Source organism: Microcaecilia unicolor, chromosome 13 (assembly GCF_901765095.1).
Source record: "Microcaecilia unicolor chromosome 13, aMicUni1.1, whole genome shotgun sequence".
NCBI lineage: Eukaryota > Metazoa > Chordata > Amphibia > Gymnophiona > Siphonopidae > Microcaecilia > Microcaecilia unicolor.
Window position 1 is genome coordinate 72744581 of NC_044043.1, and position 24465 is coordinate 72769045.

Below are 24465 nucleotides of genomic sequence, written 5' to 3' on the forward strand. Positions count from 1 at the left end.
GGGACTGAGTCGGGCGCAGCTGGCTCTTCTTCCAGTTGATGATCCATCCCAGGGAGCTCAAAAGAGCAACTACCCGGTCCATAGCTTTGCCGCACTCTGCATAAGAGGGGGCTCGGATCAACCAGTCGTCCAGATAAGGATGGACTTGTACTCCTTCCTTTAGCAGGAAGGCCGCTATGACCCCCATTACTTTGGAAAAGGTCCGCGGAGCAGTAGCCAACCCGAAAGGGAGGGCTCTGAACTGGAAGTGTCGTCTCAGGACTGTAAAACGCAGAAAGCGTTGGAGAGGAGGCCAGATGGGAATATGCAGGTACGCTTCCTTGATGTCCAAGGAAGCCAAGAACTCTCCTGCCTTCACTGCCGCTATAACAGAGCGGAGAGTCTCCATGCGAAAGTGCCTCACTTTCCAGGCCCGATTGACCCCTTTGAGGTCGAGGATAGGCCGGACAGAACCTCCTTTCTTTGGAACCACAAAGTAAATGGAGTAACGTCCCTTGCCAATCTGATTTTTTGGCACCGGAACGACCGCACCCAGGCGGATCAGGTTGTCCAAGGTCTGCTGCACTACCACAGCTTGACCGGAGACTTGCAGGGAGAGAGTACAAACCCGTCTCTTAAGGGTTGGCAGAACTCTAGCTTGTAGCCGTCTCTGATGACTTCCAGCACCCACGCGTCTGAAGTTATAGTGATCCACTCGCCCAGAAACGAGGACAGCCGTCCTCCAATCTGCACTGGGGCGTGGACCAAGGCCCCGTCATTGGGTACGAGACCCTGGGGGAGGACCGGAGGGAGCACCTCCGGGACGGCGGTCTCTGCGAAAGGAATGCTGCTTGGGGGAGAAATTCCTCTTGAAGGAAGAGGGGGCAGAGGAACCCGACTTGCCCGGGCGGTATGGAGGTATCGGGACGAGTACTAACCCGAGCCCTGACCTCTGGTAATTTCTTGCCCTTAGACGTGCCGAGATCGGTCACGATTTTGTCCAGCTCGACCCCAAAGAGCAGCTTGCCTTTAAAAGGCAATCTAGCCAGGCGGGATTTAGAGGCGTGGTCAGCAGACCAATGTTTCAGCCAAAGCCACCGCCGCGCAGAGACTGTCTGAGCCATGCCTTTAGCTGAGGCTCTCCAGACATCATACAGCAAGTCTGCCAAATAGGCTAAGCCCGATTCCAGGGCCGGCCAATCAGCCCTCAAGGAATGATCCGAGGGGGAAGCCCGCTGCACCATAGTCCGGCACGCCCTGGCCACATAGGAGCCGCAAACTGAGGCCTGCAAACTTAAAGCAGCTGCCTCCAAGGACGACCTTAAGGCCGCCTCCAATCTTCTGTCTTGGGCGTCCTTTAGGGCCGTGCCACCTTCCACCGGCAACGCCGTTTTCTTAGTCACCGCAGTGATTAAAGAATCCACGGTAGGCCACAGATAGGCCTCACGTTCACTCACAGCCAAAGGATAGAGGCGGGAAATAGCCCTAGCCACTTTAAGGCTCGTTTCCGGGACATCCCATTGAGCCGCAATTAAGGTGTGCATGGCATCATGCACGTGGAAGGTTCTAGGCGGGCGCTTCGTCCCCAGCATAATGGCAGAGCCAACAGGGGCTGAGGGAGAGACGTCCTCCGGAGAGGAAATCTTCAAAGTGTCCATGGCCTGTAACAACAGGTTGGGCAAATCCTCTGGGCTAAAAAGCCGCGCTGCAGAGGGGTCATCCGCTCCATCCGAGCGGGGATCTATCTCCTCCAAGGAATCCGCAAAGGATCGTTGGGAGACCTCAGACACGCTGCCCTCATCTACATCGGAGGAGACAAAAGTCCTCCAAGGCCTGGAAATCAACCCGAGGGCGTTTACCTCTGGGAACCTCAACCTCTTTATCAGAAGAGGGAGCAGGGGCAGCGTTTTGCATGAGGAAAGCCTGATGCAGCAGCAAAACAAACTCGGGGGAGAAACCCCCCAGACTGTGCACTTCCGCAGCCTGGGCAACAGCCCTAGACGCACTCTCAACCGGCGCTCGCAATAGCGGGGGAGAGACATGCTGCGCATCCAAAATGGCGTCCGGCGCGAAACTCCGTGAAGGAGCCGCGCGGGAAGAACGGCGCTTAACTTTAGCCGCTTTTGTGCCGTCGCCCAAATTAAGGGCGTTCATGGCATTAATGTCTCCAACCTCAAGGGCGGCCCCGAAGAAGCCGTCCGAGCCGCGTGGCCGGCCAAGATGGCGGAGGCGAGGAGCGGGGGATGGGCGTTTATGGCGGGAAAAAAACCGCCACACCGGAGGAACGACCGGGACATTCATCGGTCACTAAACTATCACCCATCAAGGGCGAATCAGGTTGTAAAACCCCCGCATCCCCTCTAGAAGCGCTCCAGCGATCCGGGGAGCGACCCTTTGCGCCCTCGCCCTCCGACGCCATTGCCACGAGGAGAAGAATCGGGGAACCCCCTGCCCGCTATAAAAAGGTAAAATTACCTGCTTGCCGCTCCGAGCTGTAACGAACTGGTGTCCCAGTGAGTAGCTGCAATGAACGTTTAAAGAAACGTCGAATTAAACGCCTTTAAAGACGTTTAAAAATTTTTTTTTTTTTTTTTTTTAAACGGAGCCAGCGGGAGGGGGGAGAAAAGGAGGGACCTGGCACCACCAGGTTTGCACTTGCTCAAAAGAGCCCTCAACCCCAGGCCTCAACAAAACCTAAGGATTAGGCTTGGAGGCCTAGCCAGAGCTGCTGCTGTGTGTGACCACCACCTGCTGAGATAGAGAACATACTGAGGAGTTTCCGGCAGCACATGACCACATATAGGGAGGCAAAAGTTTGCTCTCTATCTCCACCTGCTGGTAGATGGACACAACCCACCAGTCTATGGATTGATCAGCTTGATGATATGGAAGCCCAAGCGGCTGCACTACATATCTCTTGAAGAGAGAGTGCTCCCGTCTCAGCCCAAGAGGAAGAACTCGCTCTTGTGGAACGTGCCTTAAAGGCTTCAGGCGGAGGCCGGCCAGATAGCAAATATGCAGAAAAATGGCTTCCTTAAGCCAACGGGCTACAGTGGCTTTAGACGCTGGAGACCCTCTGCGAGGACCTGACAACAATACAAAAAGGTGATCAGAGTTCCTGAAAGCATTAGACATCTGCAGATACTGCAACAGAGCCCTGCGCACATCCAGAAGGTGCAACTGCCCAAAAGATTCCGGAGACTCCTCCCTAGTAAAGGAGGGCAGATAAATAGGCTGGTTTAGGTGAAATGCTGAAACCACCTTAGGCAGGAAGGAAGGCACCGTATGTACCATTACTCTGGACTCTGAGAATTGCAGAAATGGGTCTCAACAGGACAGCGCCTGGAGCTCAGACACCCGTCTCGCTGATGTAATGGCCACCAAAAAGACCGTCTTTAGAGTCACATCCTTCTCCAAAGCTCGCCTCAGTGGCTTGAAGGGCGAACACTGAAGAGCCTTTAATACTAGCCCCAGGTTCCAACCCGGACAAGGGGCCCGCACAGGAGGACGGAGCTGAAGCACCCCTCTAAGAAACCGTGCAATGTCCGGATGCACAGCCAGGGAGAGGCCAGCGACCGTCCCCCGAAAACATGCCAAGGCTGCCACTTGAACACGCAGGGAATTATAGGCTAAGCCTTTTTGTATACCATTCTGCAAAAAGTCAAGTATCGGCGAGAGAGAAGCCCACATGGGTGTGATCGCTTTAGAAACACACCAAGCCTCAAACTGGCGCCAGATCCGAGCATAGGCAATGGAAGTGGAACGCTTGCGGGCCTGCAAGAAAGTGGAGATGACCTTGTTAGAAAAGCCCTTGTCTCTCAATTGCGCCCTCTCAATAGCCATGCCGTAAGACCAAAGCGGAAGGGATCATCCATGGTCACCGGACCCTGCGTCAACAGGTTCGGTACCAGAGGCAAAGGGAAGGGGAGCCTCCACCAGCATCCGCCGAAGGTCCACATACCACGGCTGCCTGGGCTAATCCGGGGACAATGAGGATCACCACTCCTTGATGCAGCCAAATTCGCAGGAGTCGCCCTATTAAGGGCCAAGGAAGGAACACATACAGGAGGCCCGGGGGCCAGGGTTGAGCCAAGGCATCCAACCCCGCCGAGCGAGGATCTCTCCATCTGCTGAAAAAGGACTGGACTTTGGCATTTTTGCTTGAGGCCATAAGATCCGCTACGGGCGTTCCCCATTTGGCACAGACATGAAGTAACACTTCGTCTGCCAGTTCCCACTCCGCAGGGTCGATTTGATACTTGCTTAGAAAGTCGGCTTGCACGTTGCTCTGACCTGCTTTGTGAGCTGCTGACAGAAGCTGCATATGTAGCTCGGCCCAATGGCATATCTGAGCGGCCTCTGCGGCCAGTGTTTGACACTGCCGCCTTGTCGATTAATGTAGGCCACTGCTGTCGTGTTGTCCGACAGAACTCTGACAACCAGTCCCTCCAGAGTCATGTGAAAGGCCAGAAGAGCCTGGAATATCGCTCTCAGTTCCAAGAGATTGATGGACCACCCCGTTTCCTCGGGTGTCCACAGACCCTGGGCATAGCTTCCCTGGCAATGTGCTCCTCAGCCCTTCAGGCTGGCATCCGTTACCACCAGGCACCAATCGGGAAGCACTAGCAGCATTCCTCGCCGCAGCATGCTGTCTGAGAGCCACCACTCCATACTGAGTTGGGCCGCAGGGAGCCACGTGAGTCTGCGTTGATAATCCTGGGACATAGGAGGCCATCGTTGAAGCAGGGCAATCTGCACAGGTCTCATGTGCGCTCTCCCCCATGGCACCACTTCCAAGGTGGCCGTCATCGACCCCAACAGCTGGACAAAGTCCCAAGCTCGCGGACGAGGCATCCTCAGCAGCAGACGGACCTGATTCTGAAGCTTGCACCGCATTTGGTAGGGTAGAAAGACAAGCCCCGAGGCCGCGTCGAACCGGACCCCAAACATTCTAGAGATTGAGAGAGGGTCAGGTGACTTTTGGGTATATTGACGACCCAGCCCAGAGATTGAAGTACTGAGACCACTCTGGCTGTTACATGATGACTCTCTCCTGCAGAGTCTGCTCTGATGAGCCAGTCGTCGAGGTAAGGGTGAACCTGGATACCCTCTCGCCTGAGAAAAGCAGCTATTACCACCATTACCTTGGAAAAGGTTCAGGGAGCTGTGGCGAGGCCAAAAGGCAAGGCCCGAACGGGAAATGATTTCCCAACACCGCAAACCGGGGTGCGGGGGCCATATAGAAATGTGCAAGTAAGCTTCTTTGACGTCCAGAGACGTGAGGAATTCTCCTGGCTGTACCGCCGCAATGATGGAGTGCAGGGTTTCCATGTGAAAATGCTGCACTCTTAGTGACTCGTTGACTTTAAGTCGGGAGTGGGCTGAAAAGACCCGCTTTTTCGCAGCACCACAAAATAAACGGAGTAACGACCGCAGCCGTGTTCAGCGGGAGGCACAGGGATCACTGCTCCAAGGTGCATCAAGACTTGTAAGGTCTCCTCTACCGCCGCCCGTTTGACGGCAGTACCGCATCAGCACTCCACAAACACGTCTCTCACCGGGGCACCGAATTCCAATTGGTAACCTTCTATGATCAGGTCCAGGACCAACTGATCTGAGGTAATCTTGGTCCACTCCTTGAGAAAGAGGGAAAGGCATCCTCCTACAGCTGTAAAGGAGGAGTGGACCGGCATCCCATCATTGTGGAGGATGGTCCTGAACTCCTGGCCTTGAGCCTGCCTCTGCGAAGCGTTTGTCTGAGCGAAAGGAATTTCTCTGCTGAAAGCGGGCACGTTGAGTAAACCCAGCAAAGTGCCCCGGGCGATACCTTCTAGCTTCACGGAAGCGAGGTCTGGAGGAGGAGGGAACCACTTGACCCTTGGAAGAAGGCCGCGGCCTATCCTCAGGTAACCGCTGGGGTTTAGCACCCCCCAGGTCTTTAACAATCTTCTCCAACTCCTTCCAAATAACAGAAGGCCCCGAAAGGGTAACTTCACCAGCCTTTGCTTAGAGGCCATATCAGCCACCCAATGCCGTAGCCATAGAAGACAGCGGGCGGACACCACCACAGACATCTGTTTAGCTGAAGCTCTGACCAGATCATAGATGACGTCAGCTAAAAATGACAAGGCTGACTCCATGCGCGGTGCAACCTCAGCGAGGGACTCCGCACTATCCATGGGCTGTTCCACTGCCTGTTGTAACCAAGAGAGGCAGGCTCGAGCAGCATAAGAACTGCAAACAGACGCTCTTAAGGCTAGGCCCGAAATCTCAAAGGACCGTTTTAGAACTGATTCCAGCCACCGGTCCTGAATGTCCTTCAGGGCGACCCCTCCCTCTACTGGGAAGGTGGTCTTTTTTGTCACCGCCGTGACTAAGGCAACCACTTTAGGCATCTCAAAACGGGCCAAGTGCTCCTCACTCAGAGGGTAAAGATGCCCCATTGCCCTGGCCACTTTCAAGGGCCCCTCGGGGTCAGCCCTTTGAGCAGAAATAAGCTCTTGGATGGAGTCATGCAAAGGAAAGGCACGAGCAGGCTTCTTAGCACTTGCCATCCTCGGATTGCCAGAGGAGGCCTCACCTTGAACAGGGTCATCAATAGAGAGGGCCTGTAAGGCATCACAGATAAGTGCTGGCAGCTCATCGCGGTGGAAAATCCGAACCGCAGTGGGATCATCCAGATCCAGTGGCAAACCGGCTCCTTCCTCTGGCTCTTCAGACCACGAAGGCCTGCCAGATCCCTCAGAGTCCCCACAGCCCGACTACGAGGGGGGGAAGGGGGGGAGCACCACTCTCAGACGTGGAATTTACCCGTCTATGCTTAGCGTGTATCCAACGCTCAAGGGCATCCACGTCTGGCATCAGCCCCAGGCCATCATCAGTTGGAGGAGAACCAGGTAGCAACGCAGTGTCAGACACCTGCGGCAGAGCTCTTTTCAGCATGAAGCCTTTATGTAAAATAAGCACAAACTCGGGGGAGAAAAACTCACCCTGACCTCCCATCTCCGAATTAGGAGCCACGGGGAACGGAGCTCCTCTGGTAGCCTCGTCCCGAGGCGCCCCTCTGCTCTCAGACTCCTCCGCAACCGCGGGGGTCGAGCCATGCGACGCTTCCAAGATGGCGCCCGCTGCCAGCTCCATTGAGCGGGAAGGATCATCGCTCGCCATGCTCATACTAGCTCCATCGTCTAAACAGCACGTTATACAGAGCCCCGCTTCTGATCTGTGCTTGCCACAACGGGAACAGCGCTTAACTCCCTCAGCAACCATCGCCGACAAACGCCTTCACGCCAAAATCACCCCAATCGGAACACCGTCCGCGGCCCTCCCCGGAGGAGCTGAGTACCACTCTTACCTCAAAGGACCGAGTCCACGAGCGCCGGTCACGCTGCACAGTCAGGAAAAGCCTCAGAAATAGCAGTGCTGAAAAGTGCGTTTTTTTTAACGCTGTGAGGAAAGTTGGAGGCAAACAGCTACAGAGGCACTCCGGAGGCAGAAGAGGGTGGGAAAGGCAGGGAAAGGGCGAACCTATATGCCTGCATCCACACAGGGGGAAGGATAAGGCAGGGAAAGGGCTAGCCTATGTGCCTTTAAAGTGGGCTCCACTTAGCCACAACACCCCTGCTACAACTGGCAAAAGCACAGGAGCCACCCCAGGCAGAATCTTCAAGGAGCTGAACAAGCTGCGTCCAACCCTGCTGGGGAGATAGAGAAATACTGAGAGGCAGATGGAGCTAGCTGTCCTAGAGGCACTATGGTTTTCAGTGTTCTCTATCTCCCCCTGCTGGTAGGTGGACACAACCCATTTGTAATGGATTCATCTGCTGCTGATGACAAGGAAGGATATTTGAAATGTGAGAAAGATATATGAACCTGCAGAAAAACAACACTGCCAGGCTTTGCAGAAGCAAAAATGAGATAGCCCCACATTAACAAAACCAGTACAGAAGGACCAACATGAGTACAGTTCATCACATTAGAAAGCTCTATCCTGCTTGGAGAGCTTTATCTTTCATTATCGCCAGCTCAGGCTTAGTTAGATGTTACCCATACATGAGGACCGTATCTCATGACTGTCTTAGAATTACTGTTCACATGACAATCATATGCACAAACATCTTTGACGAAAGACGACTTTCATACATACTCTGATTTGGTTCTTGAGTTGCTCCGCCTCTTGGCGCAACTGTTCAAGTTCACTCATTTTCCTGTGCTAACAATGTGTTTCACTGTTACTTCCACCAAGCACTCAGATCTGCAAAATAAAAGAGGTATGCTGAGAATTATCAAAGTCAAATATGCAGAAATGGGCCTATTTCTCAGAGTTCCTATTCAACACAGAGCTTTTAAAAGAGAAATTAAAATCCGGTGAAATGACCTGCAAGAGATTATGAGGATTGTAACAGAAAATGACACCAGACCCAAATGACCCTTCGCATAAATGGGAGTAAAATTCCCATATACAAGCCAACAACCAACCCCTTCCACCTCCCACGTCTTACTTGAACTCTCAACCCTTTTTATTTATTGCATTTGTATCCCACATTTTCCCACCTATTTGCAGGCTCAATGTGGCTTACAATGTTCCATTATGGCATTTGCCATTCCAGAGTAGAGATACAGTTGGTGTTACAAGAGAATAAGGATGACAAGATAGAAAGTTACGCAATCGGATATAGAGAGTAGGCAGTCAGAATATAGGTAAAGTGGTGCTGTGTTATGATTAACTATTGCTCATTGTGGTATACCTTGCTGTAGATGTAGGTCTTCAGCGATTTACGAAAGTTAGTTTTCATACCCATGCCCTCCATTTATACATGTGTGAAGACTCTTATTAAACATCCTAACTCGAATGCACAGGTTAGAATGTTATTTCTACATTTAAAAAGTAGGGCTGCATTTTAATTAAAAGGTATGTTATTCCCCACCCCCCCTCACTGCAGCTCTTGAGACTCTGGGCGAGTCACTTAACTATACATTGCCTAGAGTCAAATAAACATATCTTTAATCGTGATGACAAATTTTAAATCACAGTCTATTTCAGAAATGCAGCTCTATTTAAAAGGCAAAATAAAATCTACCGATGAAACAGAACAGCATGCAAAAAAAGCGATACCTTTTTATTGGGCTAACAATACATTTCATGACTGGCTTTTGGGAGTTCCATTGGTAGGGTTCTGACCTGATGAAAACTATATGAATTCCAAAAACTAGTCAAGAACATGTTAGCCCCACAGGTGCCAATATCTCAAAGTGCTGGGTGTGCCAAACACAATGCAAATTACCCTCCCTGAACACAATGGAGCTTGTTCAATATTGGGGTGTGCTCAGGACCTACAGAGCTGGCTCCTATGGTCAGTCCAAAGTATCACTTTTTTTTTTTTAGGGTTTCCATGCATTTCTGTGGACCCAAAGCACCACTGAGATATAAGGGGACCAGACAACTGAAGTGGAAAAATAAAGGCAAGAGAAAAATCTAGAAGTGGAAAAGTTGGTAGTTGAGCTCATAGCTTATGCAGAGATCAATGCATATAAGCTGAACTTGGCACTCAAAGCCACCAATGAAGATAAGAGTTCAGAAGGGGGAAAGGCTCTGTATGCAGAAGTGTTACTGGTAGACAAGTGCATTGATTCAGAATTCCTAAAATAAGATTTAAACCTGAAACAAACATGTTGCACCAACAAGTACCTTAAATTCATATCCTCCAATAAGAAATTGAAAGTAATAAATTTGGATATGAAGAAAAAGGATACAAAAATAAGTTTTGGCAAAGCTCAAAGCGTTTCTACAGGGAATATGGGAAGAATATTAGTACAGTTAAACCACCACCAAAGCAAAACTGCAAGTTCTAAGAAGCTTATAAAGATCCACCCAATGCCGTAGCCATAGAAGACAGCGGGCGGACACCACCACAGACATCTGTTTAGCTGAAGCTCTGACCAGATCATAGATGACGTCAGCTAAAAATGACAAGGCTGACTCCATGCGCGGTGCAACCTCAGCGAGGGACTCCGCACTATCCATGGGCTGTTCCACTGCCTGTTGTAACCAAGAGAGGCAGGCTCGAGCAGCATAAGAACTGCAAACAGACGCTCTTAAGGCTAGGCCCGAAATCTCAAAGGACCGTTTTAGAACTGATTCCAGCCACCGGTCCTGAATGTCCTTCAGGGCGAGCCAAAAAACAATCCTTCAGAAAGTGGAGAAGAGAACCAACTGAAAGTAACAGGATAGATCATAAGGAATGCCAAGTCAAATGCAAAGCGGAGATAAGGAGGGCAAAAAAGGACTTTGAGAAGAAATTAGCGTTGGAAGCAAAAATACATAGTAAAAACTTTTTTAGATACATTAAAAGCAGGAAACCGGCCAAAGAGTCGGTTGGGCCGCTGGACGAAAATGGTGTTAAAGGGGCGATCAAGGAGGACAAAGCCGTAGCGGAGAAATTAAATGAATTCTTTGCTTCGGTCTTCACCGAGGAGGATTTGGGGGGGACACCGGTGCCGGAAAGAATATTTGAAGCGGGGGAGTCGGAGAAACTAAACAAATTCTCTGTAACCTTGGAGGATGTAATGGGTCAGTTCAGCAAGCTGAAGAGTAGTAAATCACCGGGACCTGATGGTATTCATCCCAGAGTATTAATAGAACTAAAAAATGAACTTGCGGAGCTACTGTTAGAAATATGCAATCTGTCCCTAAAATCGAGTGTAATACCGGAAGACTGGAGGGTAGCCAATGTTACTCCGATTTTTAAGAAAGGTTCCAGAGGAGATCCGGGAAATTATAGACCGGTGAGTCTGACGTCGGTGCCGGGCAAGATGGTGGAGGCTATTATTAAGAATAAAATTGCAGAGCATATACAAAAACATGGACTGATGAGACAAAGTCAGCACGGATTTAGTGAAGGGAAGTCTTGCCTCACCAATCTAATGCATTTTTTTGAGGGGGTAAGCAAACATGTGGACAATGGGGAGCCGGTTGATATTGTATATCTGGATTTTCAGAAGGCGTTTGACAAAGTGCCGCACGAAAGACTCCTGAAGAAATTGCAGAGTCATGGAATCGGAGGTAGGGTATTATTATGGATTAAGAACTGGTTGAAAGATAGGAAGCAGAGAGTAGGATTGCGTGGCCAGTATTCTCAGTGGAGGAGGGTAGTTAGTGGGGTCCCGCAGGGGTCTGTGCTGGGTCCGTTGCTTTTAATGTATTTATAAATGACCTAGAGATGGGAATAACTAGTGAGGTAATTAAATTCGCCGATGACACAAAATTATTCAGGGTCGTCAAGTCGCAGGAGGAATGTGAACGATTACAGGAGGACCTTGCGAGACTGGGAGAATGGGCGTGCAAGTGGCAGATGAAGTTCAATGTTGACAAGTGCAAAGTGATGCATGTGGGTAAGAGGAACCCGAATTATAGCTACGTCTTGCAAGGTTCCGCGTTAGGAGTTACGGATCAAGAAAGGGATCTGGGTGTCGTCGTCGATGATACGCTGAAACCTTCTGCTCAGTGTGCTGCTGCGGCTAGGAAAGCGAATAGAATGTTGGGTGTTATTAAGAAGGGTATGGAGTCCAGGTGTGCGGATGTTATAATGCCGTTGTATCGCTCCATGGTGCGACCGCACCTGGAGTATTGTGTTCAGTACTGGTCTCCGTATCTCAAAAAAGATATAGTAGAATTGGAAAAGGTACAGCGAAGGGCGACGAAAATGATAGTGGGGATGGGACGACTTTCCTATGAAGAGAGGCTGAGAAGGCTAGGGCTTTTCAGCTTGGAGAAGAGACGGCTGAGGGGAGATATGATAGAAGTGTATAAAATAATGAGTGGAATGGATCGGGTGGATGTGAAGCGACTGTTCACGCTATCCAAAAATACTAGGACTAGAGGGCATGAGTTGAAGCTACAGTGTGGTAAATTTAAAACGAATCGGAGAAAATTTTTCTTCACCCAACGTGTAATTAGACTCTGGAATTCATTGCCGGAGAACGTGGTACGGGCGGTTAGCTTGACGGAGTTTAAAAAGGGGTTAGATAGATTCCTAAAGGACAAGTCCATAGACCGCTATTAAATGGACTGGAAAAATTCCTCATTTTTAGGTATAACTTTGTCTGGAATGTTTTTACGTTTGGGGAGCGTGCCAGGTGCCCTTGACCTGGATTGGCCACTGTCGGTGACAGGATGCTGGGCTAGATGGACCTTTGGTCTTTCCCAGTATGGCACTACTTATGTACTTATGTACTTATGCACTAGAAAACAACAATCATAATCCTGATTACAGATATGGGAAAACAAAACACCAAAAGTATGGAATGGTCTGAATGAAAGAACTGGAAAGTAGATTAAGAGCCCTGATGATATGCCCAACCTTTGGCTTAAAAATTTGACATGCTGCAAAAAAATTCGAGAACACACCCATAGTTGTCAACAGGAAGGAGAAATTAGAGTTTACCTGATAATTTTCCCACACATCCTGGAATAATGTGAAGAACAGAAAGAAAATCAGGTAAACCCTAATTTCTCCTTCCATTACGTTACTTCCCACTATTCCAGGACGTGTGGGATAGCCAAAAGCAATCCCTTAATATGGTGGGACCTCAGCCCTACCGCCCAGAGAACAGATGCCCCAAACGCAGCCTCCTTAATGTTTTGCAAACATATGCAGCAACCACCACGCCACCGCCATACAAATATCCACTGGGAATAACAAAGCAGATTCTGCCCAGAAGTCACCGTCTCTCACAGAATAAGCCTTCACCACTAGAGGGAACTGCTTCCCTTCTAGCATGTATGCTGAAGCGATAAGTCACCTGACTGTGGTGGCCTTCTAGGCCATGAGACCCAGCTTCTGTTTCTCAAAAACAAGGAACAGGTAATCCGATCTCTGGAAGTCACTAGTAATCCTGAGATAGCTCAGAAGCATTCAGAAGATGGCCAGGAGCCTCAGGGAGACAAGCTGCTCTTCCCCCTCCTCCTTGTGAAACACTGGGAGCTACCACTGACTGACTGACTGACATGGAACACCAATACCACCTGAGGAAGAAAGGAAGGCACCGTATGAAATCGAGACCCCTGCCTCCGTGAAACATATGCCACACTCTGGCATATGCAGTGAATGTCAAACCCTTATGGGCCTGCAGCAGAACAGCAAACAGATTCAGATTACCCCTGCTTCCTCAACCTAGTCCTTTCAAGACCTATGACCAAAGGGTGGGGAACCTCAGAGGACCGGACCCTGACTGAGCAGGCCCGAGACTGAGGAAGGAGAAGCATGTCCCTATCTAACAGCTGCACCAGATTGTGCACCAAGGCCAGCATGCCCAATCAAGATAGTATGTCCCCTGTGACCTATCATCAGCCATGGCAGAAGGACATATTGAAGTGGCATCCAGTCACAGCTGAAGCGTGTCCAGATCCAGAGCCCTGGTTCACGTCAGTAACAGAAAAACTGCAGAATCGTGGCATTTGCCCTCACTGCCATGAGATCCAGCTCCGGAACTCCCCAACGACTCACTAGGAGCTGAAAGGTCTCAGACAACTCTCTATTCCCTAGATTAAGAGAGGTCCTGCTGAGGAAGCTGGCCTCCACATTCAGAGCTCCTGCAATGTGAGCTTCTGACAGGCAAAGATTTTCTTCCACTCAGACCATAAGCAGTCCCGGCCTCCAATGCCAGCAGTTCGCTGTGCATCCCGCCATGCTTGTTGATGTAAGCCACCACCATTGTGTTGTTGGAAAACACCCGCATTGGGGACCCCCTCAACAGCCGTGCAAAGGCAGCCAGCGCCCTGCAAACCGCCCTCAGCTCCAGGCAATTAATGAGCCACCAAGTCTCCACTGCCAACCAGGACACCTGGGCAAGATGAAGCCCATAATGAGCACCCCAACTTGAGAGGCTGGCATCCATGGACACCACTTTCCACCGAGCAGTGGGAAGCCGAGCTCTGCGGGGACAACCCCTAGTGCATGCTCTACTTTGCTGACCGACTCCACAGCACCCGCCAGATGTAAACCCAGGAGACTGGGGACCACTGGCTGAGCAGAGATTCCTGCAAGGATGCAGATGCACCCTCACCCAGGGAACCACTTTCATGGCTATCATCATGGACTCCAGGATCTGCACATAATTCTAGACCCTGGGCTGGACCCAGAGGAGCAACAGACTGATCCGACGAGCTAGTTTCTCATGCCACAGCTCCCTCCGAGTGTCAAAAAAGACACACAAATACTCCAGCCGCTGTGATTGGACAAGCCTGCTTTTCTCAAAATTTATCACCCAGCCCAAGGAGACTGAAGAAGCTTAAAGACCAGCGAAGTCACCTCCACCTTGTCCTGATAGGACGATGTGCAAATCAGCCAGTCATCCAGGCAAGGATGGACTCTGATCCCCTGGCACAACAGGAAGGTCACCACCACTGGGGAAAACGGCCAGGGGGCAGTGGCCAGCCCAAAGGGCATGGCCCTACACCAGAAGTGATGACAGAGCACTGCAAAGCACAAGAATTGGTGATGCAGTGGCCAAATGGAAATGTGCAGATATGCCTCTTGGAGGTCCAGCGTGGTAAGAAACACTCCCGCCTAAACAGAAGACATGACCAAACAGAGTCTCCATGCAAAGATGGTACTGGCTCACCGTTTGGAGGTCCGTGCCTTGTTTCTTTGGGGCTACAAAGTAGACAGAGTACTTGCCCTGCCCCCATCCTGCCCAAAGCTCCAGTATGGAGGCTACTGTACCCAAAACCTGTGCCGCCTTGGCACCCCAGCAAAATGGGGATCGACCAGACAGAAGAACTCCAACTTCTACCCATCCCGCAGAATATCCAGATCCCACTGGTCTGAGATATAAGTGGCCCAATCTACCCAGAATGACGAAAGGTGCCCCCAACAGGAAGGGAAGAGAGGGTCGGTCTGGCGTCATTGTGACTGCTTAGGGGTGCTAAATGCTCTCACGGCTGACGAGTCAAACTTCCTGTCCCTCTGAAAGGAGGACAGACTGAACTGGGACATCCAACTATAAGCCTGCGGCATGGCTTGTATTTTCTACTATCCCGAACCTCACCCTTGCCAACCCCACCGTGAGAGCCGAAGATTTCAGTTTATCCTTGTGCAACTGCTGAGGCTTAACCTTGTCAAGCTCCTGAACCAAAGTGCCAAGGTACTTCCCAAACAGCCACTTGCCTCTGAACAGCAATCTCACCAGGCGCGCCTTAAGAGGCTGCATCTGCTGCCCAAGGTTGCACCCAGAGCTGCCTCCAGGTGGAAACTGCCAATGACATGCTCTTGGCAAACACCTGCAACATATCATACACTGCATCTGCAGCTCCCAACCCCAATTTGTGTCTTTCAGTAATTACCCTGGAGCTTTTCTGGCATGTTTACACCTTTGCTTTAAATTCACTTTGTACAACAATTCTATTCTTTAGTCAAGCTACCTGAGAAAGTTGGCCTCCACGTTGAGGGGCCCTGCAATACTAAGCGGCTGAAAGGCGCAGATGTCTCTCTGCCCAGGCCATTAACAAGCTGAACTCCACCGCCAGCTGACTGCCGCGAGCCCCCCCCCCCCCTTGTTGATACAGGCCACTGCCGTCGTATTGTCTGAAAAGACCCAAACTGGGGCTCAATCCACCAAAGGGGAAAAGGCCTGCGGAGCTTGGCGCACCGGCTCACAGCTCCAGATGATTGATGGGCCAACGTGCCTCCTCCAGAGACAAAAGAGCCCTGTGCCAGGTGACCCTGGCAATGGGCCCTCCCAGCCTGACAAATTTGCATCCGTAGTCACCACTTCCCAATGCAGGATCGGGAAGGGCATTTCCAGGCTCAACAACCAGGGAACCAGACACCACCTCATGTTCTGTCTGGCTGCTGGTATCCAGGGAAGCCTGACACTGTAGTCCTCCAAAACCACAGACCAGTGGCTCAGCAGAGACCTCTGAAGCAGACGCATGTATACCCTTGCCAGAGGAACCAATTCCATGGCCATTGTCATGGATCCGAAGACCTGTACATAATCCTAGGCCCCTGGCGTGCTAACTTCAAGTGCCGCCCCTGTCAGAAACACTCAAGCTCGCTGGGTATCAAAAAGGACACCCAGATACTCCAGCTGTTGTGACAACACTAGCCTACTCTTGTCGAAATTGATCACCTAACCCAGACACTGCAGAATGCAAACCACCATTGAAGTGGCTTCCATGCTGTCTTGGAACATGAATCCCTTGCCTCAAAAGAAAGGCTGCTACCACAACCACGGCCTTGGAATAGGTCCTCAGGGCCGTGGCTAGATGCAGCAGGGCCTGGAACTGCAAACTGGAGGAACTGCTGATGCGGCCCCCAGATAGGGAGATATGCAAGTACACCTACAGGAGAAACTCTCCCTCGCAAACAGACACGATCACGGACCTCAGGGTTTCCATGCAAAAATGGGCCACTTACAGACACCTATTGACCCCTTTGACATAACATAAAGCATTGCCATACTGAGACAGACCGAAAGTACATCAAGCCCAGCATCCTATTTCCAACAGTGGCCAATCTAGATCACAAGTACCTGGCAAGTTTCCAAAAAATACATTTTATGTTGCTTATCCTAGAAATAAGCTGTGGATTTTCCCAAGTCCATTGCACACATTATTTGAGATGCAGTTGCACCAAAGAGCAATAAAAAGGAATTATAGGCATCCTTATTTTTGTTTTTCATTCCTTTCCTAACTCCAGTAAAAATTCAGTTCTTATCCTCACTGGACGTGAACGATTTTCTAAAGCAGCTGCTACAATCTCCAAAGCCCTCGTTTGAAATATCTTCATATATAGGAGATGTAACATCCAGTGTAGCTAACCATGTTGATTCAGATATTGTTTCCATAGATTCTAAAATTTGTAATAAGCTGAATCCTTTAAATAGGATGTTACTATTTTTTTTTTTTTTTAATAGCTTTAACCTGTAAAAACTTGTCCACAGACTTGGATAATGGTTCTAATACTGAATCTCAGGTAGACACTATGTGGCTCCCAGGCAGCTGATTAAGATCTTGATGAATTTTCAGAACAAGATATATTTTTGGAGTTTGATGTTCTTCTATCAAAAAACTGGATTCTTCACTTAACATGCCTATTTGATTTGAGCCAAATCCACCATACATTTCATATGATTCTTCAATTCCAATCAGCAATAAGCCTTTATGTCTGACAGCTGTCATCTCACACTTCCTGATCATACTTCTCTCGCTGTTGCACCACCACCTTTATCAGCCTGCATTATAACTAATCTTGAGTCAAATTAAAACATTTAGCCTGTCATATAACTTCCTGTTCAATCATCCCCAGATCTCTCAATACCAAATCTTCAAGAGCGGACACCAGTGGGTTCATAGTTCCCAGAGAGTAGCAACATACTAGTTTACAAATTAAGATATCCGGACCTAATGGGTTTTCTAAAAAATACAAGGGAAAATTAGGTTCTTACCTTGGTAATTTTCTTTCCTTTAGTCATAGCAGATGAATCCATTATGAATGGGTTGTGTCCACCTACCAGCAGGGGGAGATAGAGAGCACTGAAAACCATAGTGCCCCTTGGCCAGCTAGATCCATCTGCCTCTCAGTATTTGAAGCTTCCAAAGCAGTGTTACACCGCAAAGTAGAACAACATGAACTTTCCTCACAGCGAACGAACGCCCCAGAACAGGAGCAGTAATGCAAAGGAGGGACGAACTCAACCTCCTGTAACAGAACAGAAATCCTGAAAACTGTTTTCCAACTTCTCCCAATGAGGGAACATATCTACAGGAAAAACTGAACCCAAAACAGCATTAATCAATCAATCAGGGAGGGCTCATGGATTCATCTGCTATGACTAAAGGAAAGAAAATTACCAAGGTAAGAACCTATTTTTCCCTTCCATGTCATCAAGCAGATGAATCGATTACGAATGGGATGTATCAAAGCAATCCCTAGATAGGGTGGGAACAGGCCACACCACGTGCCAGCACTTGTGCTCCAAAATGCGCATCCCTCCTGGCAGCCATATCCAGCCTGTAATGCCGGGCAAATGAGAGCTTAGACGCCCATGTCGCTGCACTGCATATCTCTTGAAGAGAGAGTGCTCCAGTTTCAGCCCAAGAAGAGGAAATCGCTCTTGTGGAACGTGCCTTAAAGGCTTCAGGCAGAGGCCGGCCAGACAGCAGATATGCTAAAAAAATAGCTTCTTTGAGCCAGTGGGCTATAGTGGATTTAGACGCTGAAGACCCTCTGCGAGAACTTGACAACAAAACAAAAAGGTGATCAGAGGTCCTGAAAGCATTTGACATGCGCAGATATTGCAACAGAGCCATTTGCACATCTAGAAGGTGCAATTGCCCAAAAGATTCCGGAAACTCCTCTCTAGAAAAGGAGGGCAGGAAAACAGGCTGGTTTAGGTGAAACGCTGAAACCACCTTAGGCAGAAAGGAAGGCACCGTACGTACCATAACTCCGGACTCTGAGAATTGCAGAAATGGGTCTCAACAGGACAGCACCTGGAGCTCAGACACCCGTCTCGCCGATGTAATGGCCACCAAACAGACCGTCTTTAGGGTCACATCCTCCTCCGAAGCTCGCCTCAGCGGCTCGAAGGGTGAACACTGAAGGGCCTTTAAAACTAACCCCAGGTTCCAGGCCAGACACGGAGCCCGCACGGGAGGACGGAGCCGAAGCACCCCTCTAAGAAACCGTGCCACATCCGGATAAGCAGCCAGGGAGAGGCCAGCAACCTTCCCCCGAAAACATGCTAAGGCTGCCGCTTGAACACGCAGGGAATTATAGTCTAAGCCTTTATGTAAACCAATTAGCAAAAAGTATCGGCGAGACAGAAGCCCGCATGGGTGTAATCGCTTTAGCAGCCCACCAAACCTCAAACTGGCGCCAAATCCGAGTATAGGCAATGGAAGTGGAACGCTTGCGGGCCTGAAGGAGAGTGGAGATGACCTTGTTGGAATAGCCCTTGTCTCTCAATTGCGCCCTTTCAATAGCCATGCCGTAAAACCAAAGCGGCAGGTGTCCTCCATGGTTACTGGCCCCTGTGACAACAGGTTCGGTACCAGAGGCAAAGGAAGGGGAGCCTCCACCAGCATCCGTTGGAGGTCCGCATAACATCATCGCCTGGGCCAATCCGGGGCAATGACAACTCTCCTTGATGAAGCCGAATTCGGAGTACTCGCCCTATCAAGGGTCAAGGAGGGAATACATATAGGAGGGCCCTGAGGCCAGGGTTGATACAGGGCATCCAACCCCGCCGAGCGAGGATCTCTCCGTCTGCTGTATAAGCACGGGACTTTGGCATTTGCGCTTGACGCCATAAGATCCGCTACGGGCGTCCCCCATTTGGCACAGATCTGAAGGAACACTTAGTCTGCCAGTTCCCACTCCGCTGGGTCAATTTGATGCCTGCTTAATCGGCTTGCACGTTGCTCTGACCTGCAATGTGAGCTGCTGACAGAAACTGCAGATGTAGCTCGGCCCAGTGGTATATCTGGGTGGCCTCTGTGGCCAGTGCTTGACACTGAGTGCCGCCTTGTCGATTTATGTAGGCCACCGCTGTCATGTTGTCTGACAGAACTCCGACAGCCAGTCCCTCCAGGGTCATGTGAAAGGCCAGAAGCACCTGAAATACAGCTTTTAACTCCAAGCGATTAATGGACCACTCTGACTCCTCGGGTGTCCAGAAACCCTGGGCATGCCTTCCCTGGCAATGTGCCCCCAGCCCTGCAGGCTGGCATCTGTTACCACCAAACATTCTAGAGATTGAAGGGGGGGGGGGGGGTCAGGTGACATTTGGGTATATTGACGACCCAGCCCAGAGATTGAAGTAGAGACCACTCTGGCTGTTACATGATGACTCTCTTCTGCAGAGTCCGCTCTGATGAGCCAGTCGTTGAGGTACGGGTGAACCCGGATACCCTCTCGCCTGAGAAAGGCGGCTACTACCACCATTACCTTGGAAAAGGTTCGGAGAGCTGTGGCGAGGCCAAAAGGCAAGGCCAGAAACTGGAAATGTTTTCCCAACATCGCAAACCGGAGAAACCGGTGGTGCGGGGCCAAATAGGAATGTGCAAGTAAGTTCCACGGTGCAACAAGCCTTGCAAGGTCTCCTCTACCACCACCCGTTTGACGGCAGAGCCGCATCGGGACTCCACAAACATGTCTCTCACGAAGGCATTGAATTCTAATCTGTAGCCATCTCTGATCAGGTTCAAAACCCACTGATCTGAGGTAATCTTGACCCATTCCTCGGGAAAGACGTCCCCCAACTGCAGGAACCGAGGAGTGGGCCAGCGCACCATCATTGAGAGGGTCGCCCATAAACTCCAGGCTTTGAGCCGGTCGCTGCAGAACGTTTGTTTGAGTGAAAGGAGTTCCTCTGCTGAAAGTGGGTACGTGAAGTAAACCCAGCAGAACGCCCCGGGCGGTACCTTCTAGCTTCACGGAAGCGAGGTCTGGAAGAGGAGGGAACCGCCTGACCCTTGGAAGAAGGCCGCGACCTAACCTCAGGTAAGTGCTGGCCTTTAACAATTTTCTCCAACTCCTCACCAAATAGGACAAGGCCCTGGAAGGGCAACTCCACCAACCTTTGCTTAGAGGCCATGTCAGCTGCCCAATGCCTTAGCCATAGAAGGCGGCGAGCAGCCACCACCACAGACTGTTTAGCTGAAGCTCTGACAAGATCATAGAGGGCATCAGACCAAAATGACATGGCCAACTCCATCCGCGGTGCCACCTCCGCAAGGGGCTCCGCTCCATCCCCGGGCTCTTCCACTGCCTGTTGCAACTAAGTGAGGCAGGCTCAAGCAGCATAACAACTGCACACAGATGCCCGTAAGGCTAAGCCTGAAATCTCAAAGGGCCATTTGATTGCTGATTCCAGACGTCGGTCCTGCATGTCCTTCAGGGCGACCCCTCCCTCTACTGGGAGGGCAGTCTTTTTCGTCACAGCCGTGACTAGGGCATCCACTTTAGGCCCGGTCAAGAGGGGAACCAGGTTGCAACACAGAGTCAGACATCTGCGGCAGAGCTCTTTTTAACATGAACGCTTTATGTAAAAGCAACACAAACTCAGGGGAGAAAGGCTCACCCTGGCCTCCCGGTTCCAATCCGGGGTAAGCAGCTCCTCTGGTAGCCTCCATCCGAGGTTCCCCTCCAGCCTTAGACCCCTCCGCTCCTGCGGGGGTTGAGCCATGCGGCGCATCCAAGATGGCGCCCGCTGCCAGCTCCACCGAGCGGGAAGAAACCTCGCTCGCCATGCTCGGGCCAGCCCTGACGTCCGAAGAGCATGATTACAGAGCCCCGCTGCGGATCTGTGCTTGCTACAACGTGAACCGCGCTTAACAACCTCCGCAGCCATAGCCAAAAACAGCGGAAAATTTCAAAATGGCGGATTCGCGCCAAAACGTCCCGATCGCGGGACCTCCCCGGAGGAGCTACAAGACTCTCTTACCTCACCAGACTGAGTCACAGAGCTCCGGTCACGCTGCACAGACAGAAGGAAGCCTCAGAATCGCAGCGCTAACAAGCACGTCACGGTTTTTTTTTTTTAAAGCTGTGAGAAAAGTTAGAGGCAACAGCTACAGAGGCACTCCGGAGGTCCAGGAGAGTGGGAACGGCAGGGAAAGGACGAACCAATGTGCCTGCATCCACATAGAAGAGTGTGGGAAAGGAAGGGAAAGGACATACCAATGTGCCTGCATCCACATAGAAGAGTGTGGGGAAAGGCAGGGACAGGGCAAACCTATATGCCTGCATCCACATAGGGGGAAGGGTAAGGCAGGGAAAGGGCTAACCTGTGTCCCTTTAAAGTGAAGCTGCAATAGCCACAACACCCCTGCTACAACTGGCAAAAGCCCAGGAGCCACCCCAGGCAGATTTTTGAAGGAGCTGAATAAGCTGCGTCCAACCCTGCTGGGGAGATAGAGAATACTGAGAGGCAAATGGAGCTAGCCGGCCAAGAGGCACAATGGTTTTCCAGTGCTCTCTATCTCCCCCTGCTGGTAGGTGGACAAAGCCCATTCGTAATGGATTCATCTGCTTGGATGACAAGGAAATCTAAATATCTATAGTTTTTTGTTGTGTTGCTTTTTTTTTTTTTTAAATCAGTCAGCCGAGAGCAGGAGCAAAGAAAAGTAAGACCAAGACCCAGCCGCCGCAGGCAATAATGTTACGCTGTACCTGAGGATCTCCCATACAAGAAACCTGTTGAGGCCAGAGTACCACTGTCCTATGGCTAACCAACTGCGAAAACTAAAAGGAGACCCCTCTCTCTATAGTAGCGAGATTGTGTTTAAAAAAAAAAAAAAGGTAGTGAGGAAGGCAATCACCATTCAGGAAAGTGCAGAACAGGAAGCCGAAATAGCCCTGAACCTCCCAGCACAGCCAGGTCCACCATAACAGCCAGGGCAGACCTGGAAACTGAAGTTGAGAGAGCAGGTGAAAAACCGGCTGCATCCTCTCCCCGCTGAAGGTGGCAGGTAGACCGGACCCAGCGGTAACATTTCGGCCAGGCAATGAGACCTGCGCTCTGAGATTGCAGCCGTTTCATGAAGAGCCCACAGAGCAACACAGGAAGGCCCCCAGACCGAAGCAAAACCCAGAAAACCACCAGTATTCACCAGGAGGGGAGGCCAGAAAGCACAGGTACAGGTTGAAAAAGGAGCAGGGAGCAGCAGAAATATATGTAGCAAGAGAGGCAGAGCTAGCAAAGAATGGAAGTACAGACACAAGCCGACCAGAGTAAAGAATAAACCTCACAGGGATAATACAGCCAACAGGGATGCAGAAGCAGATTCACAGAAAAGAATGGTGCTTCGGGGGCGGGGGGGGGGGGGGGGGGGGGGGAGGGTTAAGAGGCAGGAGCATTCCCAACCCAGGTCACCAGAAGACCCCAAAGGTGGGTAGGTGGGGGAGGGACTGGCACCACCAGGTATATCCCAACAGGCCATCACAGTAGAGCCATGCCATAACCTACAGCAAGACTAAGCCTAAGGGAACAGGCTAGGAGCAAGCACCAAACCAGAGCTGCACAGGATATGTCCATCCACCTGCTGAGAGAGAGAATACTGAAAGTGAGGCTGCTGCACAGTATCCTTTATGGCAGAGCTCTGGCATTCTCTATCTCCACCTGCTGGTAGGGGTGGTAGGGGGACATAACCCACTCGTCTCTGAATTGATCTGTAGGACGAAAAAGAAACCCTGCTATAAGGGACTAAGAAAAAAAACAGTAACACAATCCAACTGTAGGAAGAAAGGATAGAAACTTAAAGAGAAAGGGCAACTCCCAATACACTGCATGCTATGTTGTATGCACTGGTCTTAGAGGCAAAGGCATGTAAGATTCCGTAACAAAACTAGTGACCATTGTACAAATTTATATTCCACACTAAGATAAACTCTTCGTATAATCCACAGTACTAATCAACCGCAAACCAAATACCCAGATTCATGTTTAGTCCAAAATATACTTACACTAGAAATTTGTCTGCTTCAACAAAATCACTTCTGGTTAGGTAGTTCCCAAAGGTTTTTTAAAGCCCCGTTTATGAGTAGCTATGTCTCCTCCTTTCCATCTGTCTTCTGGTCCAATGTTACCTTTAAGCCTCCAACACTATGCTGAATCAGCTCAGTTACTCATTCAAATCCGTTTAAGCCAAAACCTGCTGATAGTCTTACATATCCTTCTGACCCTAATCCCACTATTCCATTTTCTTTACAGTATTTCAGAAACAGGTGTGTTGGGAGGGGGGGGGGGGGAGGGAGATAGAGGTCTACAAAATATTGAGTGGAGTAGATTGGATAAACACAGATTGTTTACTCAAAGTAGTACAAAGACCAAAAGACACTTAAATAGGAGAATTTTTTTCACTCAAAGAGTAGTTTACCTCTGGAGCTCCTTGTTGGAAGATGTGTAAAAAAAACAGTTTGTATCTGGGTTTAAAAAAAGGTCTGGACAAGTTCCTACAGCAAAGTCAATAAGGTGAAATTTTGTCATACCTGTTAATGTCCCTTCCTTTAGTTTGGCTGAAACATACTGATAGTGGCTTTTATTTCCAACTTATCAGAAGACAGTCAGTTAGAGAAACTGACTTTTCCCAGTGACATCAAACATATAAACGGCAAGTGATCGACTCACCTGCAAATGCGCAGTACAGTCAGAATGCTGAGAGTGCAGAAGTCCAAGCCCCGCCTCCACTAGCAGTACTGCCCAAAAGAGAGGAGGACTTGGACATGGGCGTGGAAATCAGAGGAGGAGGGAGCAAGGGGGCGGAACTGAGGGAAACAGACGCTGGGGGGAGGGCAGGGGAGAGAGCTGGGTTGGTGGACAGGTGGGGGGGAGGCCATAGGAAAACAAAAAACTAGCCCATTTTTACGGGCTTAACGGCTAGTCCTATATAATAATTCTCACCTCCAACGTTCTGACCTGCCTGGGACCGTGGCTCCCTCGGAGTTGGTCAGGAAGGCTCCGTAGATCAGACTGACGTCA

General features: G+C 50.2%; 1 protein-coding gene across 1 annotated transcript in view; it reads right to left on the reverse strand.

Moving 5' to 3' along the window:
* GNB1 (G protein subunit beta 1) overlaps nucleotides 1–24465 on the reverse strand; it is a 123512-nt gene that overhangs the window by 70727 nt on the left and 28320 nt on the right. The window contains exon 2 of the mRNA XM_030186294.1: nucleotides 8126–8233. Within this exon, the coding sequence (XP_030042154.1) occupies nucleotides 8126–8182 (57 nt within the window). The 5' untranslated portion in view covers nucleotides 8183–8233. The remainder of the gene's footprint in view (nucleotides 1–8125; nucleotides 8234–24465) is intronic.